Raw genomic sequence first — 16,885 nt, 5'->3', positions numbered from 1 at the left:
AGCTTTTACTTTCATTTTTTCTAAAACAAATCTCCATTGAACATTATACGTAGTAGAAAATAATCAAGTTACTTCAACAAAAAAAAAATATCAATCAAGTTAATTTGTCTTTACTATATGATATTTATGATTGATCAGATTTTTGTCATTAATTAAATTATTAAAAAAATAATTAAAATATTTATTTTATTTTTCTAAATGATCAAATATTTAATAACCAGCAAAAAAAATAACGTTGCGTATATAAGCCATTCTTTATTTAAAATAAAAAATACTAGAAATATTTTAAAGGAAAAAAAATTAAAAAGAATGAAATTTTTGTTGAATAATTTAACTATGGTTCATGACACAAACACAATAATCATCAGAAAATAATTATGGAAAATAATTTAAATAGTAGTCCAAAAAAAAGTATATTTAAATTGAAAAAAAATACTAAAGTACCTCATTAATATAGAAAAAAAAACTAAATATAAAAAATGCTAAAAAGGAAAAAGTCTTAAAAACATATTTAAATTAAAAAAAAAGAATATTTTCTTGAAACACAAATACAAGGATGATTTAGTACTAACAAGAGCATCAGATCTACAATAAAGAGTATAATAAAAGTAGTAAAAATATACTAAAACAAGAAAAAAGATATATAATAATGATTAAAGTGTGAAAATATAGTTAAAAATGAAAATTTTAACATAAAATAATACACCGCCTCTTTTGAAATTAGCTTTTCAAAAATTATGGAGACCCAGATACAATTAGCAATAGATCTATACAAATTTCGAGGCACAACAACGCAAATATATGATTATTCGCATTGATCACGCTAGAATGGTGTTCTAATACAGTGAAATGGAAAATAGGTGCGATTGATTTGAAATGTTGGATGAGTAGTAACCGTCTTATGCTACTGTGGAGGCGGAGTGATTCGAGAGGGAGAAGGGATGTGGAATGTTGTGAAGTAGTGGAAAAATGTGTACAACTAGGCTAATTAAAGAACAAAGGCCGATTAACATCTATAAATATTATTAAAAGCCTCCTCTAAAATGGTTAATAAACGCCAAGCGGACAAATCCACGTAGGATTGAAAAAAGCCAGCTGGACTTCGTTTTAATTTAACTTTTTCACCAAGTTATTTACTGGCTTACTGCCATAAATTTCATTAGTTAAATTTCTTACTCTTTACTGCCAAACGGATCGCATTCCCACACTAAATTTCATACGGAGTACTCTTTATTGCTACAGTAACAAACGTTGAGAATTCAAGAGGTTTCTTAGTAAATACATTCATAATTGTAAATTGATATTTTTTGTTTTTTTAATTACGTTATTTTTTATTAAGATGATGATACATGTACAAATCATATTTGCATCCCTAAGATTTCAGCCATATATAACCGAATTGGGTTTAAAAGTGCACAGTTTGAATAACCATTCAGATTCAATCATCTACGACAACCTTCGTCGACCTAATGTTGTTTGTTCCTCTCTTATTCAATGCTCATTTCCCCTTTTTCGTAAATATAATGTAAGACGGTATATATCTAAATCGTTTTCTCCTACTAAAGTACCTATTTCTATCTTTCCTGTATTTATTTACCTTAATTTTATAATTTTATCTCTCTTTTACTCATGGTGAGTTTCCAGTGGCCTTTGAATAATAATGGATAGTTAATTAGTTTGGCTTTGAGTAACTTTGTAATATCATTGTTCCATTTAGATTCTTCTGAATTGACAAATAACAAAACTTGCAGGAGGAACACTAATAAGAGGTTGATGTGCAATGTTAACGAAACTTGTGGCAGGAAGACTTGGAGGCTGATGTTCAATGTTTTTTATGGTATGAAAACATTTAAACTTAAATCATATCAGTGAAAAGTTTCTCGTGTTGTTGTGGTTTTGATTTTATGTATTTGTTTCCTTTTTTCCAAGGCAAGGTGATTTTGTATGAAGTGCAGTGGCTAGCTAGCCATATCATGGAATGTGTAAGTGTGAAATTATAAGCTCTTGCTTTGTTTAACATCGTTTGGGATGTGATTTTGTGTAAAAGATTATCGAAATATTATGAATGCACTGCTTTTTGGTAATTGTTTATATAGGTTCAACTCTTTTTTTTAGGTTATAATAAAGAAAAGCTGATCGAAGTTCTGCAGCAAGTAAGCACTCATATCCAAATTGTTAAGCCAACATGCCAACACAATTAGTTAGGTTCTAATTCTTGATGTTTATAAATTTGAAGATGAATTAGTATCCAAACTTCAAAATATTCACATGAGTTCGTTTCAGTTTGGTACCACGGTGTTATTTCTTTATAGGAATTTTTTGGCAAATTGGTGTTTATTAGCAAAATTATTAGAAAATTGGGGTTCATTCAAAACTATTTTGCCCCAATGGTGTCCACGTCATCACTTTTATTTTTTTTCCAATTTTTAGGCAAAGTCGCTAAGTTTCTTAGCGGCTTTATCTCCTTGTCATTTTTCAGATAATAAATGCCATAAGCTTATGAAAAATAGAGAAATAGGGAAACCGCTAACTTTCTTAGCGGCTTTACCGAAGTCAAAAGAGAGAATATATTAAATAAAAAAACTTTCAATCTATAAAATACTATTAAAAGCCTAAACTAAAATGGCTCATAAAGTCCACGTCAACAAAGCCATTTGTGATTGTAAAATGCCACGTCTGATTAACGCAATGCCACATTTGATTTACAAATGACACGGTTGCCATGTGGACAATATCACTCCAAAAGACCATATATCATCATTCAATTCAAAGCCATCTAATCTACGTAATTATGTTCAATTTAAAGCTTTAATATCTAAGAAATGTATCATCTTCTTCTTACTTAAAACTGTTAAGTCACCATCATTTTACTAATTAATGTTATTATTGCCATTAATCACCCACCCCATCAATTCCTCTTGCATGTAACGCATATTTTTGTCCTTTTAAATCTATCTCTGATCAACCATTTTCACCCTAAGTGCTTCAATCTCCCACTCTACAACTGATCTCCTACTACCTCTTGCCCTATGTTCATATTTAGTTATTCAAATTAACATTTTATTGTATGTATATATTTAACGATATTTGAGAAGTATATACTCTTGCTCAATTATTGTAGACTTAATTTTAATTCTTTTTCCGTTTGTTTTTGCAGAGTTGGAGAAAAATCAATATATGCCAACGATGATCATTGGAGATACTGAATGTCGATAATTTTAGAAACACAACAACGATGCCTGAGTTATTTTCGAACGGTAGAAAATGGTACTCATTACTAATTATTCTCTTCAATCCCAATACTTCCTCACTTATGGCAAAAGACTTGGTTTTTTCTCTTTAACATCTAATAGGACATGGTCATATATATTGATTTTCGTTATTTACGTATTTCATGGGTATTTAATGTCTATTTAGTGAAAGGTTTGTTGTTTTTTGAGGTGGTTAAGTAAAAAGAGCATGATGGCACAGTGGTGTGGTGGAAATGTGGAATTCGTCGATCAAAACTTATTGGCCTATAATATTTATGTTATGCGGAATACTATCTATTTAGTGTTGTTTTTATAAGTAGCAAGTGTCATATTGTAAACAATGGTAGGATAGAATCGGTTTGTAAACTGTTTTCTAATTGTTGTAGACTTTAATTTTAGTTACTAACTAGCAAGTGTCATATTTTGTTATCCGTTCACTCTTTTTTAAACTTTATTTATTATTTGTCATTTTTATTGTACAACTTATTTCGTAAACGACAATTAAAGGACCCAATGTCTATAATATCTAATTGGTGAAGTGTTTTTAATAAGTCCGGATAGAATTAATACATTTAAGTGTTTGCGTATATCAAATATCGTACTCCCGCAATTTCACTTTTATGGTTCCACTTCTCATATTGGGAAAATTGAAGAAATGTGGGTAAGATCGCAACTCTATACCCCTTTAACCATGAAGAATGAGAGACAATATTATGTGGTAGTTAAAAGATTAGGCGTAATAATGATAGTCTACCCGTTTTTCACATAGCAAATATAAAAAGAGGAAAATTAAAATGGAATAAATTTTGGAAAAAAGAAGCACAATAAAATGAAATGGAGGCAGTACTTTAAAATCACCAAAAATAAGGGAGGACCTCAATCGTTATTCATCAAATATGAGTACAATATACATCTAGAATGATATAACCATTACAACAGTACAAGCTAATATAAATCAACCTTAACCATTTGTTTGGATACTAGAATAATATAGACATGTCAACTTTAGCCTACTCATTTGTTAGTATACCATAGTTGAAGAGAATGTGTAGGGAAAAAGATACTCTGTAGGTAATAAATGGTTTGATTTTTGAACAAGGAGGGGGGAATGGTTGGAATCATAGAATGACAAAAGGCATTAACTAAGAGAGTAATAAAAAAAGAACATTAGAAGTCACACATAATGTAAAATATTGAGATTGATTGCTTGAATCTGAGTGTAATTAATTTAATGTTTATAATTTTCAGAGACTAACTTGTAAAACAACGAACCAAGCAAATACATGTGAAAAGTAGCGATTAACAATTAATTGGAGAGATCAGCAATGAACTAATTCAGTTTAGTTATTCTTGTAACGGGTATATTCGTCACAAGTTTGTGACGGGTCAAATATCTCCCATAGAGGTAGATAAGACAAAAATAGAGTGTCTAGGGAGTTACAAATTATTGGTCTTTATCTATTCACTCGGGTTTTATTTGACCTGTCACAATTTTGTGACGGATACTATTCGTCACAAATGAGTATTTACGAATTTAAAAATAATTACTTTAATATATATTTGAGTTCTGATTATATTTGATAAGTCATTTTTTTTTAAACGGACATTTTTAAGCATGTCATTTTATCATAATGAAATAGCAAGTGCTTGTATATGGGCTCATTTGCGATCGCTTTGACTTATCGTGGGTAGTCCCATGAAACACCTTTACGATTAGATTGTTTTCTAAATGTACTGTTTACAAACACGCGTCCAGAGTGGTGACCTTAACTAAAATACTATACATTTTTTCACATGAGGTAAAAATATTTCAACATTAAACAGATATGATCCGTGCATTGCACGGGTCACAAAACTAGTTATAGGTAGTAAGGGGATAACATTAGGATGGATAATTTTTGAGATGGAGATAGTCAAAGAAAAGAAGCAAGATGAAAAGTCGGTTAGTAATTGTGAGAGGAAGAGGGCGGCTGCGGGGTATAGGTAATATGAAGTAGGGTAAAATTCTTAGAAAGAGTTGATTTATGTATTTATATATCATAAATTATAGTGTAAGACGGTCTCATACTGCACTTTTGTAAAAAAAGTTGTTCATTTATTGCTAAAACCGTCCTTTTTTCCTAAATTATATGTACATTAATGATGAAAACCGTATTATCTCATTAGAATGAAAAAAAGTTAATTAAATTATACGTATGTCGAATTTTCAATTATAGACTTACTTATATTATCAGGACATTCACATTTAATAACGCTCATTTATATGTTCCTGAGTCTTGTGTCCAATAATAGCGCATGTTATCATGACCCGTGCATTTTTTTGCTCGGGTTTAAAACTAGTGAGACTTTAAAATTGTGATTGGTCTATTTAGCATTAAAATAGATATCTTAAAATTGTGATGAAATAAATTATGATATAATAATAAAATTGTGATTGGTCTATTTAGTATTGGTCTATATACCATTAAAATTTATTTTCAATTAAATAATAAAATTGTGATTGGTCTATTTAGTATTGGTCTATTTAGCATTAAAATTTATTTTCAATTAAATAAAATTACTTTAAAGTTGTATAACAGTATAACACATAAATTTATCATTTGTATATTTTTCTATGACATATCTTAAAATTGTGATGAAATAAATTATAAGACAAATTCACTACTCCCGCTATTACTTAAATCGATTGGTTAGCTAATTGTTCATATATATTTTCTTTTGCTGTTAGTAGTGTTACTTTTACTACATTCATTATTACTACCGTTAGTTTCACTACTTGTATCGTAATTATTGATACGTAACTATTGTTACTTTCACTACTGCCGCATTAATATTGATAATTTCACCACTCCCGTTTTTAGTTATATTACTTTCACTACTCCCGTTCGCGGCCAATATTGTTAATTTGACTATTCAAATGAGTGAACTATCATATTATTTAATATATCCAATGTTACTACAATTCTTTTCACTAATAACAGAATTACACTTTTACTATTTAGGCATGCAATTTTAAGAGGAAAACGCCTCAAGTATCTCCCAGAGCTTGATTACATCACCGATACAAGTTTCATTCACACTCATAAGTCTCCTTGACTACCTGTCAAACAATCGGTTTAAGAGGAAAACGCCTCAAGGTATCTCCCACCTCCCTCTCGGGTTCGTGGTCAATACAAGTATTTCTGATAACCTCCCTCCCGGGTTCACAATCGGTATCCTAGGTCACAACTAGAATCCACTCTTATGGTATCCTAGTGATGGTCTAATTAATCCCTTAGGTTAAAATCTATCTTCCCAATTATCCCCCTCCCTTTCCTAATAAGGGCAGGCTTCTAATTGAAGGTTAAGGGCACCCCGCCTCAGTTCCCACTTCTCTGTTCAACTAAGTCGGCGATAATAGTAATATTTATAATAGTTGGGCCTCAACCATCACCTTAAGGTTTTGGTTGAGATGGTTCATCTATCATGGTATCAGAGCCAGTGTGACCGAAGGTCACGGGTTCAAATCCTGGCAACCTTAAAAACTCCTCAAAAACTCGAAGTGGAAACCTAGCACACGATACGGGGGAGCCGCCGGTGCACAACTAACCACTCTTCAAGCCCAACGGGCATTTGAGCGAGGGAGCGTAATAGTAATATTTATAATAGTTGGACCTCAACCATCACCTTAAGGTTTTGGTTGGGATGGTTCATCTATCAGGCGAAGCTACCCTCCTTTTCTGCGTACTTCTTCAAATGTCTTCGGTTTCTCCGATTTCTCTAGCAACGATTGTCTGTCCATATTTTTGGTTCGAACAACACGATTGTTCTCCTTGATAACTTGTAAGATGATAACATATAAATTAATTATCGATAAATCACCTAAGATTACATGATTCGCTAGAGTACCCTATGAATCCCCAATCGTTAAGAGCAAATTGAATCCTGCCGCTTACTAAAAATACACATAACACGAATTAAAATACACTGTCTTACGAGATATTTGGTAGAAAACTAAAAATCGTATAAGAAATCTACTAACGGTTTTCTAGTAGCGATCGATCGGAGTATTATATAAATCTACTAACGGTATAAGAATTCTAATCAAACTCCGACATAACAATAATACAATCTCTCATTCAACTTTTATTCTTTTTCGATGAGTATTTTAATCAAACATAAATAATTACGAGTAGTTGAATGGATGGAGTACTTTGTACGATAAACGATATAGTTAAGATGCTACTCCGACATGAATGCACATACCTAATTAACAATGCGATCGTAGATTAGGCAACAAATACATACGATAGTCGTCATGATAGAACCGCAACACGGTTATTGTTGAGTGCAATAAACGAGAACTCGAAAGTAACCACCAAAAACTCCAATGAATGTTGAAAAATAAAAATAAAAACTCTTAAAAATAGAAGAATTTATTTAAGTTTATCTTTAAGTTAGGTTTTTTTTTTTTGTTCTTTTGTTATAAAAATCTTTGAATTTATTTTATGCGAGTCTCTTGGTTGTTGACTTGCTCATAGTTAAATTAACAGTAAGTGGATTATACATCTGATGTAGTACATCAGATGGTTTCCAAAAAAAAGATTATGCATCGAATGTATTACATTATACTCCCCTAGTAATTGTTTTTACGTGTATTTTTTATGAGTATTTAAAATTTGTATGCTATATAATCATTTTTGGGAAATTCTATGGTGAACCCTTGAATTTTTGTGTTTTCCATGTTGATGAAAAATACATATGAGAGCAGAAACGAGCTCAAAAACTTTATATAAAAACTCATATTCTTTAAAATAAAACTCGACTAAAGTCTCTTCTCGGATTTCATGATTTAGCTTGATCATTAAAAAACAAACACTAAACTCCACCATTCACATTACACAATTTATAGAATAAGATCGTTTTAGAGACATTCTTTCCAAAAGATTGTTAGTATATATCTTACACTGTAATACGTTCGTAACAATAATTATTGGTAATAATGAAAAAACTAAAATAATAAGTCCTAATCAAAACGAGCTGCATACTTTCTCTGTCCCGATAAATATTTTACATACACTTTATTTTATTTTGGGAGGGGGAAATAAAATAAGTATAAACTATTGACTGGAACAGAGCGATGAGTAGTAAACTAAGCTAACCATGTGTCTATGACACTTAGAAATTTTCTACTTCTTCAAAACCGTCAGAATCGACATAGACAATATCATCTTCACTTTCAAGCATAACATCCTCAAACCCATATGTATTTTCATCAACGGGTATATCAGTTTCAAGCTTATTTTCCACGCCGTGGGCCTCTATCCCTTCCGCCTTCTCCAACCGCTTACACTCGATTAAATCACTTAACATCTTGCACTTATCCCTTTCCTTCTCGAATACCTTCATTATACTCCCAAAACCGTCTTTCCTATTCTCGATTAGGTCAATTAAGCTTAACATCTTCTTGTTTACCTCCTCAAAACCCTTCTCAAGATCCACACACTTCTTTTCAAGACGCGATACCTTCTTCTTTTCCTCGTCGAGAATTTTCATAAGCTCAATTCTACTCTCAACCGCGATTTTCTTATCCTTTTCAACTTTTTCCAACTTCGCTACTAATTCTTTGTTTACTTTTTGTACATGATCAAGACACCATACCTTCTTCCTTTCCTCGTCGAGAATTTTCATGAGCTTAATCTTGCTCTCAACCGCTATTTTCTTATCCTTTTCAGCTACTTCCAACTTCGCTACTAATTCTTTATTTGCTTTTTCTACATTATCAAAACACGATACCTTCTTCGCTGCGTCCATGAACTTAATTTTGCTCTCAACCGCGATTCTCTTACCCTTTCCAACTTCTTCCAACTTCCCTACTAATTCTCTGTTCGCCTTTTGTAAAATTAATTCTTTGTTTGCTTTTAGTACATGATTGAGAACAGACATCGCTACTGAATCTTTGTTTTCTTTGTGTACACGAGCGAGTTCACGCATACAAACTTCTTCCACAATCTCCTCTGTAATTCTTGATCCCTTTTGTTCTTCCTTCATTTTGTCAGCAAGTTTGCGTAGCTCTTGAATAAATTCGTATGTATTATTTATTCTCTCTGTTTCTCCAAACGCTTGTCTCCTCCGTAGGCCGAACTCACTACCCCTTTGACCACCCTGAGGACCCTCTCTGACCACCGTGTTGACCATACCTAAGTCGCCGGCACTCCTATCCATAGTTTTGGTTCGAATTTGATTATTATTCTCCTTGATATGCTGTAAGATGATAATAATATAACTTAATATACACCATCTTACGAAATATTCCGCTTGAATCAAGAAAATCACGGCTTTCTAAACTCGTAAATAAAAGTAATGATAAGTCAAAATTTTGATTTTTCACAAAAAACGGGTTATAACCTGTTTTGGTAAAAATCTACGAGTTATTAATTTTAAGTTGAATAAAGAAAATCACAGCTTTCTAAACTCGTAACTAAAAGTAATGATAAGTCAAAATTTTGATTTCTCACAAAAACAGGTTATAACCTGTTTTGGTAAAAATCTACGAGTTATTAATTAATAACTCGGTAGATTTTTACCAAAACATAACCCTAGAAAACTAAATAGTTCATGGTGATCCAATTAATTACTTACGTCTTTAATTTATTCTTAGTTACGGGTATTTTAACCATACGTAAATAATTAGTTGAATATTCTCTGTGACGAGTACTTTAATCAAACGTAAATAATTAGTTGAATAGAAGCGATAAAGATGTATGAATGGACATACCGGGTGATTAACAATGAGATCGTAGATAAGGTAAACGATACATAAGATAATCGTCGATGATAGAACCGTGACGCGATTATGGTTGAGTAAAGGAAACCAGAGCTTGGAAGTAGCCACCAAAAACACCAACGCAAGAAAAAAAGAGACGCTCTTAAAAATACAAGGATTTAACTTCTTCATCTTCGTCTTTCTCGTTAGTTTTATTTTTTTTGTTGATTTTTGTTATTGACAAACGAACTTTGAATTTATATATTCTGCGACTCTCCTAGTTGTTATTAGATTCTTAAAAGCACGGGAAACAAAAGACTACCCCTAACCCTTTGTGTGCAATTCATAGACTATACAACCAGTTGTATATGTTATACAACTGGATGTATAATCTTATTTGTGCTTTGTGTGTAGGATTTTCATACCCATATGCCTCTAAGCTTTATTTTGCATCATACACCCAATAAGAAGTCGACACGTAATAACTTTTTTGTTTCCATTTAGTTGGGTAGAGTAAGGGTAGATTAGTCATTTTCAAAATATAGTTAGTTTTGTTTCACAAAAACTCCGGAGAGACCTCTCAGATGATGGGGTGTGAGACTCACTAAATTTCCTTTTTCCCTATTATACAGTCTCTCATAAGACCTACCGGTTTTGTTTACTTAGAGCATGATTGGTCTCGCTTCTTAAAAAGAGTTTTGGTTTTTCAAATTAATTTTCTAAAAATATTTTTCAAAAGTAAAGCACCAAATTGGTACAGAGTATTTCTTTTCTTTTTTAAGGGTAAAAATATGGATTTTTAACTTTTTGAGAATTTTTTTCTAACTTTTATGTGTTTGGCCAATCTCGTTTACTTCTTTTTAAGGAAGTTTTGATTTCTTATTTTTTGTTTTTTTTTTAACATTTCATTAATCTTATTTTTGGAATTCAGTTATCTTGGATCTAAATTGTATTTTATGATATTTATATAATCGTGTGATATTTATTTAGTTTTCATTTTTACTTCTCTTTTTTAAATAATAAATATTACCGTAGCTACTCCACTAAATAAGTACTCCCTCCTATGCAGTAAGCAAATCTTAATAAAAGTATTTTATTAATATTTGTTAAATATATTTATTTTAGAAAAATATTTTTTTTTTTACAGCCGTAAAGGAAAAGTTCTACAGTCTCATGGCCTGTTGAGTCAGGCCATGCGCTAAGATATTAAGATATCTTGGAATAAAAGTAAAAGATAAACAATGAAAAACGCTAGAAAGGCTCCGCATATCTTCTAAAAGAGCCACGATTAGATGATCAGCCTTATCCACCCCTGCAAGCTCATAGATAAGCTGTAAGCAATCAGTCGAGATCTGCAAATGAAGATGTCCCCCCAAAGATGCCCAAATGAGAACGTCTCGCACTCTCATCGCTTCCGCTTGCAGTGCTGATTCCGCTCGAGATCGCACCTGTCGACGTTTCAACTCCCGACCCGTCCAATCGTAAGCCACCCATCTGAACGCCTCCGCATAGTTCCGGTTCCAACTAGCTTCCACTTTAACGCGGATAATATCACATTGGTCCGGGTTACCTATCATCTGGAAAGGGAAGCCATCCTTAATCGCAGATTGCATAGTGTCTAGGACAACATCATCAACCCCTCTTGGATTAGTCCTGAGTCGAGCACCATCAACGTGATCAATGAGGATATTAGCTTTTTCTTTAATCAGGGTAAACAAAAACCCCGATATAACCTGCGAATTCAAGGTCATTCCATCAAACTTAACCCTGTTGCGTAAATTCCACATACCCCACATCACTGCCATGAACATTATCACCCGCTTCTTTCCTTCCTCCCCACCAGCTAGGTAGCTGACCCAGTCAATAATCCAATCAATGATGCTGAGTGACCCTGCATTTTCCACCCTAATACCTAAGTCCGATCCCGCCCAAATCCTACCTGCGATAGCACAATCTCGAAAGATGTGCTCAACTGTTTCCAATTGTCCTTGGTTTGTCCCGCACATTCCACAAGTGACACTCATGTCCAGATCTCGCTTCTTAAATTCCATTCCCACGGGAAGTGTGTTCGGTAAAATCCTCCAGATCAGGATTTTCCATATATTAGGGATTGGGAGATGCCATAGTTGTTTCCTGCAAAAAACCTTTCCCCGATCTCCCATCCTAGCTTTATCTTTCTGTGAACCATGCCTACACATGTACTCATCAAAGATCAGCCCGTAGCCACTCATAACTGTGTAAACCCCATCCCTTGTGTAAGGCCAAAAAACCTCATCCACCTCTCGCAAGTTGCGAAAAGGAATTGCCAAAATCTTTTCCGTATAATCCTCCTTGAAAAGTGTCCGGATATAGGGTTCATTCCATCCATCATTTGGCAGTAAAAGATGTCTCACTTGTAGATTAGCCAATTGGACATCATTGACACCTAACCAGCAGTCTCTTGGTTCGGGGCATACACCCCCAACCCACCGAGATAACCATACGTTTAGACTTGAGTTTCGCCCTGGCTTCCAACCAATGTGCTCCCTAATCAGATGGAACCCATGAAGGGTGCTGGGGACACCCCATGACGCACCAGTTCCCTTGTTGTGCACACTGCTGTGAGAAAAAGTGTTTGTGCCAAACAATTTGTGCCGAAAGATCTTGCTAAACAGGGAGGTGTCTCCCGAAACTAGCCTCCAACCATGCTTGGCCAACAGAGCTTGATTCAAACACGCCACATTCCGTATCCCAAGTCCTCTAGCGCATTTAGGAAAACTCGGGAAATTTTTACTACACCAGTGAATATTCTTCCCTAGTTTACATCCCGTCCACCAAAATTGTGCCAGAAGAGAATTAATCTTTTTTGACACACTTACCGGAATCTTGAAAACCGATAGAAAGTAATTTGAGAGGTTTGATAGGACTGATGAAATTAGAGTAAGTCTTCCCGCTGGTGATAATAAAATTTCATTCCATGACGAGATGCGTTTTGTAGTATGCTCCACTAAAGCATTAAAAATACCTTTTTTCGATTCCTGAAACTCTGCCGGAATTCCAAGGTACTTCCCAATTCCTTTGTTGGCCCTAATCCGAAAGACCTTCAAAATGTTCTGAGCCTTAGCTAAAGTAGTGTTCGGGCTGAAGATGATACCTGATTTTGTCGGGTTTATTTTTTGTCCTGAAGCCGTACAATATTCATTAATAAGGCACATGAGATTTTCAGCCGTTCTACCCTTATCCTTGAAAAAGAAAATCGAGTCATCAGCAAAAAACAGGTGTGTTATTGGTCTTACACCCCTGCATAGTTGAAAGCCATGAATCCGTCCCAAATCGTGGGCATCGTCAATATTCGCCGCAAGTACCTCCATGCATAGGATGAATAGATATGGTGACAGCGGGTCTCCTTGTCTTAATCCACACAACGGTCGAAATTGAGGTAATGGCTTTCCATTAAAAAGAATTTCATAACTTACTGTTGTAACACAATTCATAATGAGCCTTACCAACTTCTGAGGAAAGCCAAACTTTAGTAATACCGATTCCAGAAAATCTCATCTTACCCTATCATAAGCTTTACTCATATCCGCTTTAAAAGCACATCTTCCATGTTTACCCATTTGAAACCTCGAAATATTATGAATCGCTTCATGCGCCACTAAGATATTATCACTAATGCCTCTACCCGGCAGAAATGCATTTTGTGATTCACTTATCAAGGAACCCATAACCTTTGCCATCCGATTTGCAATACATTTGGTAACAACTCGCATTATCACATTACACAGGCTTATAGGACGATAATCCGAAACCCCTTCCGGCGTATCAGTTTTTAGAATAAGAGTAATAAAGGTTCTATTAGCCTCCCGTAAAACCCTACCAGACTTTAAAATGGATAGCACCGCCTTGGTAAACTCACCTTTAATCAGCGACCAACATTTTTGGTAGAAACAAGCTGGTATACCATCCGGACCCGGAGCTTTAAAAGCCCCCATTTGAAAAACAGCTCCCCGAACCTCTTTAGCTGTGAAAGGTCTACCTAATCTGTCTCCCGCATCCTGTGCTACCACCCGTTTGACATGCTTGAGGATATTAACAAAAAAGAACTAACAAAATATTATTTGAAGATATTATTTTTGCTTACTTGTAGAAAACATTTGCTTAATAAGTGGTACATTAATTTAGGTAAGGAACTAACTACGCGCTTAAAGCATGCACATTGAAGAGTATCTTCTCTTCCTCTTATTTCCTCTTTTCCCTCTACTTTTTTGACACCTCATTTTCCACTATCACCATCCTTCTTCTAACTTTTCTTCCATTTTTTCCCCACATCAAAGAGGATCATCTCTTCTTCCTCTTTTATATTTTAATTATTTTTATAATAGTTGATAAATTTATAAACATAAATTATAATCCACATGGTCTAACTTTATGGGAGAATGGCCACAAGGGCCTAGGATTAACTTCCTCTAAAAATAGAGGATGTCTTCCTCTTCCTCTTTCAAAGAGGTTGTCCAAATTGGTTCCACATTGAAGAGAGATAGTGCTAAGAGGATGTATCATCCTCTTCAATGTGGATGCTCTTATACTCTGTTTGGTAAAACTATCTGAAAAAGTAGGTGAAAACTAAAATGTTAACTGAAACCTGAAAAGGTAATTGATAAGGTAGCTAGAAATTAGGAACTGATAAGGTAGGTGATCATATAAAAAAAAATGTTTGACAAACTAACTGAAAAGGTAATTGATTTTAATGAAATGACGCAAAAGGATATGATAATTATTTAAAGTTATCATTCCCCTATCTCTCTAAAAAAATCTCTCTCTAAAACCTCTAAAAACCCTAACCCTAATCTTCAAGTTCATCAATTAGGGGCTACCGTCTACCAAATTTGGTGGAGGTAAGCCCCAATTTTTCTGTTTTTCTTACCAAATATCTATTAATTATATGCAAATAACTCTTGCCTCTCCTTTATTGGAGATTTGTCCTCACCTTTGTGTGAGTTTTGTCCTCATCTTCTGTGAGATTCATCCCTCTATTTGAGAGGTTCAAGAATTATGTGGAAGATCAATGGTCTTATATGTAGTCATATGGTGCTGCAATGGATATTGGATTATTGCCTATAATTTGTGAGATCGGACAAGATTCATCTCCTTCAAAACTTTATTATCAGATCTATGGATCCCCTCGCAGTTGGCTGTATGAAGAAACAACGGTATTTTAGAGGGTGGTGTGCAGAAGCGCTTTTATCTAATAACGATCTTAGTTTTAAGAAGGGTTTGTCTTGCTCGTGTTTTCCAAATTTGTATTCAGTTAATTTTAATTTTTGTTGCAATTCTTGTATGACATATTTTTTTTTTTTTTTGAGCGAAACCCTTACCGGTTATCATATATTACTCAAATCCAGGACCGCAATGTTAACAAAAAACAGAGGTAAATCATCTGTCCAAAAACGCCTACCTATGGACCACAGAATAGCGTGAACCACTTCGTGTGCCAACCTATTAGACAATCTACTAGTATATGTAAAAACAACAGACTCAAAAAACAAACTAATTCTAAAAATATCGTCGTATATCAGGCAAATATCACTCCGACCCTTTTTATTCTTCTGCAAATCAGTGACCACATTAAGACAGTCACTCTCAATAATAATATTCCGCAAACCCAGACGTCTTGCTTCTTTGAGACCAAGGTACACAGCTTCTGCTTCCGCCTTTGCCACATCCCGACCACCCTCCTCCTTAACTGCTACCGCCCACGCCACTCCCCCTTGCTCATCTCGGCAAACCGCCCCCATCCCCACTCCCAGACCCTCCTTAACGCCCACATCGACATCAATCTTCCATACACCTGCACCCGGCCTCACCCACCCGCCAAAAGACCGACCACACGTCCCCCTCTCCCTCGCTGCCCCCGCTTCATCCTCTTGACAACATTGCATCTCCCAGCTTATACCATTACTCTTCGGACTATAGCCTCACAACTCCACCCACGTCCATCAAAAACCATCTTATTCCGCTGCTCCCATATCACCCAACAAGTAGTCATAAACATCACACTTTCCTTCTCCCTCATATCACGGATTAACAGCTCCACCCACTCCCTAACATTCCCGCCACCAACCGTTCCTTGCACATCTAAGCCGACACCTTCCCATACATCATCATTCCACCCACAATCCCTCAAGACATGGACACAAGACTTAGCTTCAAAATGACACCGAGGACACGAGCCATCCACCCCTCTCAAACGTGTTGCTATATTAGCTTTGACCGGCAATGCATTGTTACACAGCTGCCACATAAAAGCTTTAATACGCGGTAAAACCGGGGCAGCCCATAACGCCTTCCACAACCAACCTCCCATCGAACTATCCGACTGCTCCCCCTCCCCGCCCTCATCTGCTGCTAACAAACGATACCCCTCCTTCACCGAGTACTCCCCATCCTTCGCCTTATCCCAACACCAGCTATCCTCCCTAGAATGCTCACTCAGACGGATACTCAAAATCCTTTCCACCTCAAAAGGCAGAAAAACCGCCTCCACCTTCTCCCGATCCCACCGTGACTCACCCACCACCATAAGCTCTGCTACTTTCATCTCAAGATCATTATCCCCTTGTGGCGAGACAACACATCTAGAAGAAGTATTGGGTATCCACGGATCCAACCAAACCCGCGTATCAACTCCATTACCCACTCTTTTCCTTAAGCCCAATCCCATAACACACTTTGCCTCACAAATACTCCTCCATGTATAGCTCGGATTGTTCCCTATTGGCGCATCCATAAACGTGCCATTCGGAAAGTACTTACCCTTCAAAACCCGCACCATCAAGCTCCCATCATCACAAATTAACCGTCATGCCTGCTTCGCTAACAGCGCCAAATTGAAATTTTCAAAATCACG

At 35.1% G+C, this 16,885-nt stretch overlaps 3 protein-coding genes across 3 annotated transcripts; all 3 read right to left on the bottom strand.

The window, feature by feature from the left end:
• Positions 1-8,171: 8,171 nt before the first annotated feature.
• On the bottom strand, positions 8,172-10,276 carry LOC141646393 (uncharacterized). Its single transcript, XM_074454296.1, has 2 exons — positions 10,009-10,276; positions 8,172-9,494 (listed from the first exon to the last, which is right to left on the bottom strand). Exons 1-2 carry the CDS (start codon positions 10,186-10,188, stop codon positions 8,409-8,411), a joined length of 1,266 nt encoding a protein of 421 aa, XP_074310397.1. The 5' UTR covers positions 10,189-10,276; the 3' UTR covers positions 8,172-8,408.
• Positions 10,277-11,159: 883 nt separating this feature from the next.
• On the bottom strand, positions 11,160-13,970 carry LOC141649871 (uncharacterized). Its single transcript, XM_074458543.1, has 2 exons — positions 13,539-13,970; positions 11,160-13,217 (listed from the first exon to the last, which is right to left on the bottom strand). The coding sequence occupies exons 1-2, from the start codon at positions 13,968-13,970 to the stop codon at positions 11,160-11,162; spliced, it is 2,490 nt and encodes an 829-aa protein (XP_074314644.1).
• Positions 13,971-15,359: 1,389 nt separating this feature from the next.
• LOC141649870 (uncharacterized) lies at positions 15,360-15,917 on the bottom strand. The gene has a single exon (XM_074458542.1). The coding sequence runs from the start codon at positions 15,915-15,917 to the stop codon at positions 15,360-15,362; it is 558 nt and encodes a 185-aa protein (XP_074314643.1).
• Positions 15,918-16,885: the final 968 nt, after the last annotated feature.

This window comes from Silene latifolia, chromosome 3, assembly GCF_048544455.1.
Source record: "Silene latifolia isolate original U9 population chromosome 3, ASM4854445v1, whole genome shotgun sequence".
NCBI classification, from domain to species: Eukaryota; Viridiplantae; Streptophyta; class Magnoliopsida; order Caryophyllales; family Caryophyllaceae; genus Silene; species Silene latifolia.
This window is presented reverse-complemented; position numbering and strand designations above follow the sequence as displayed.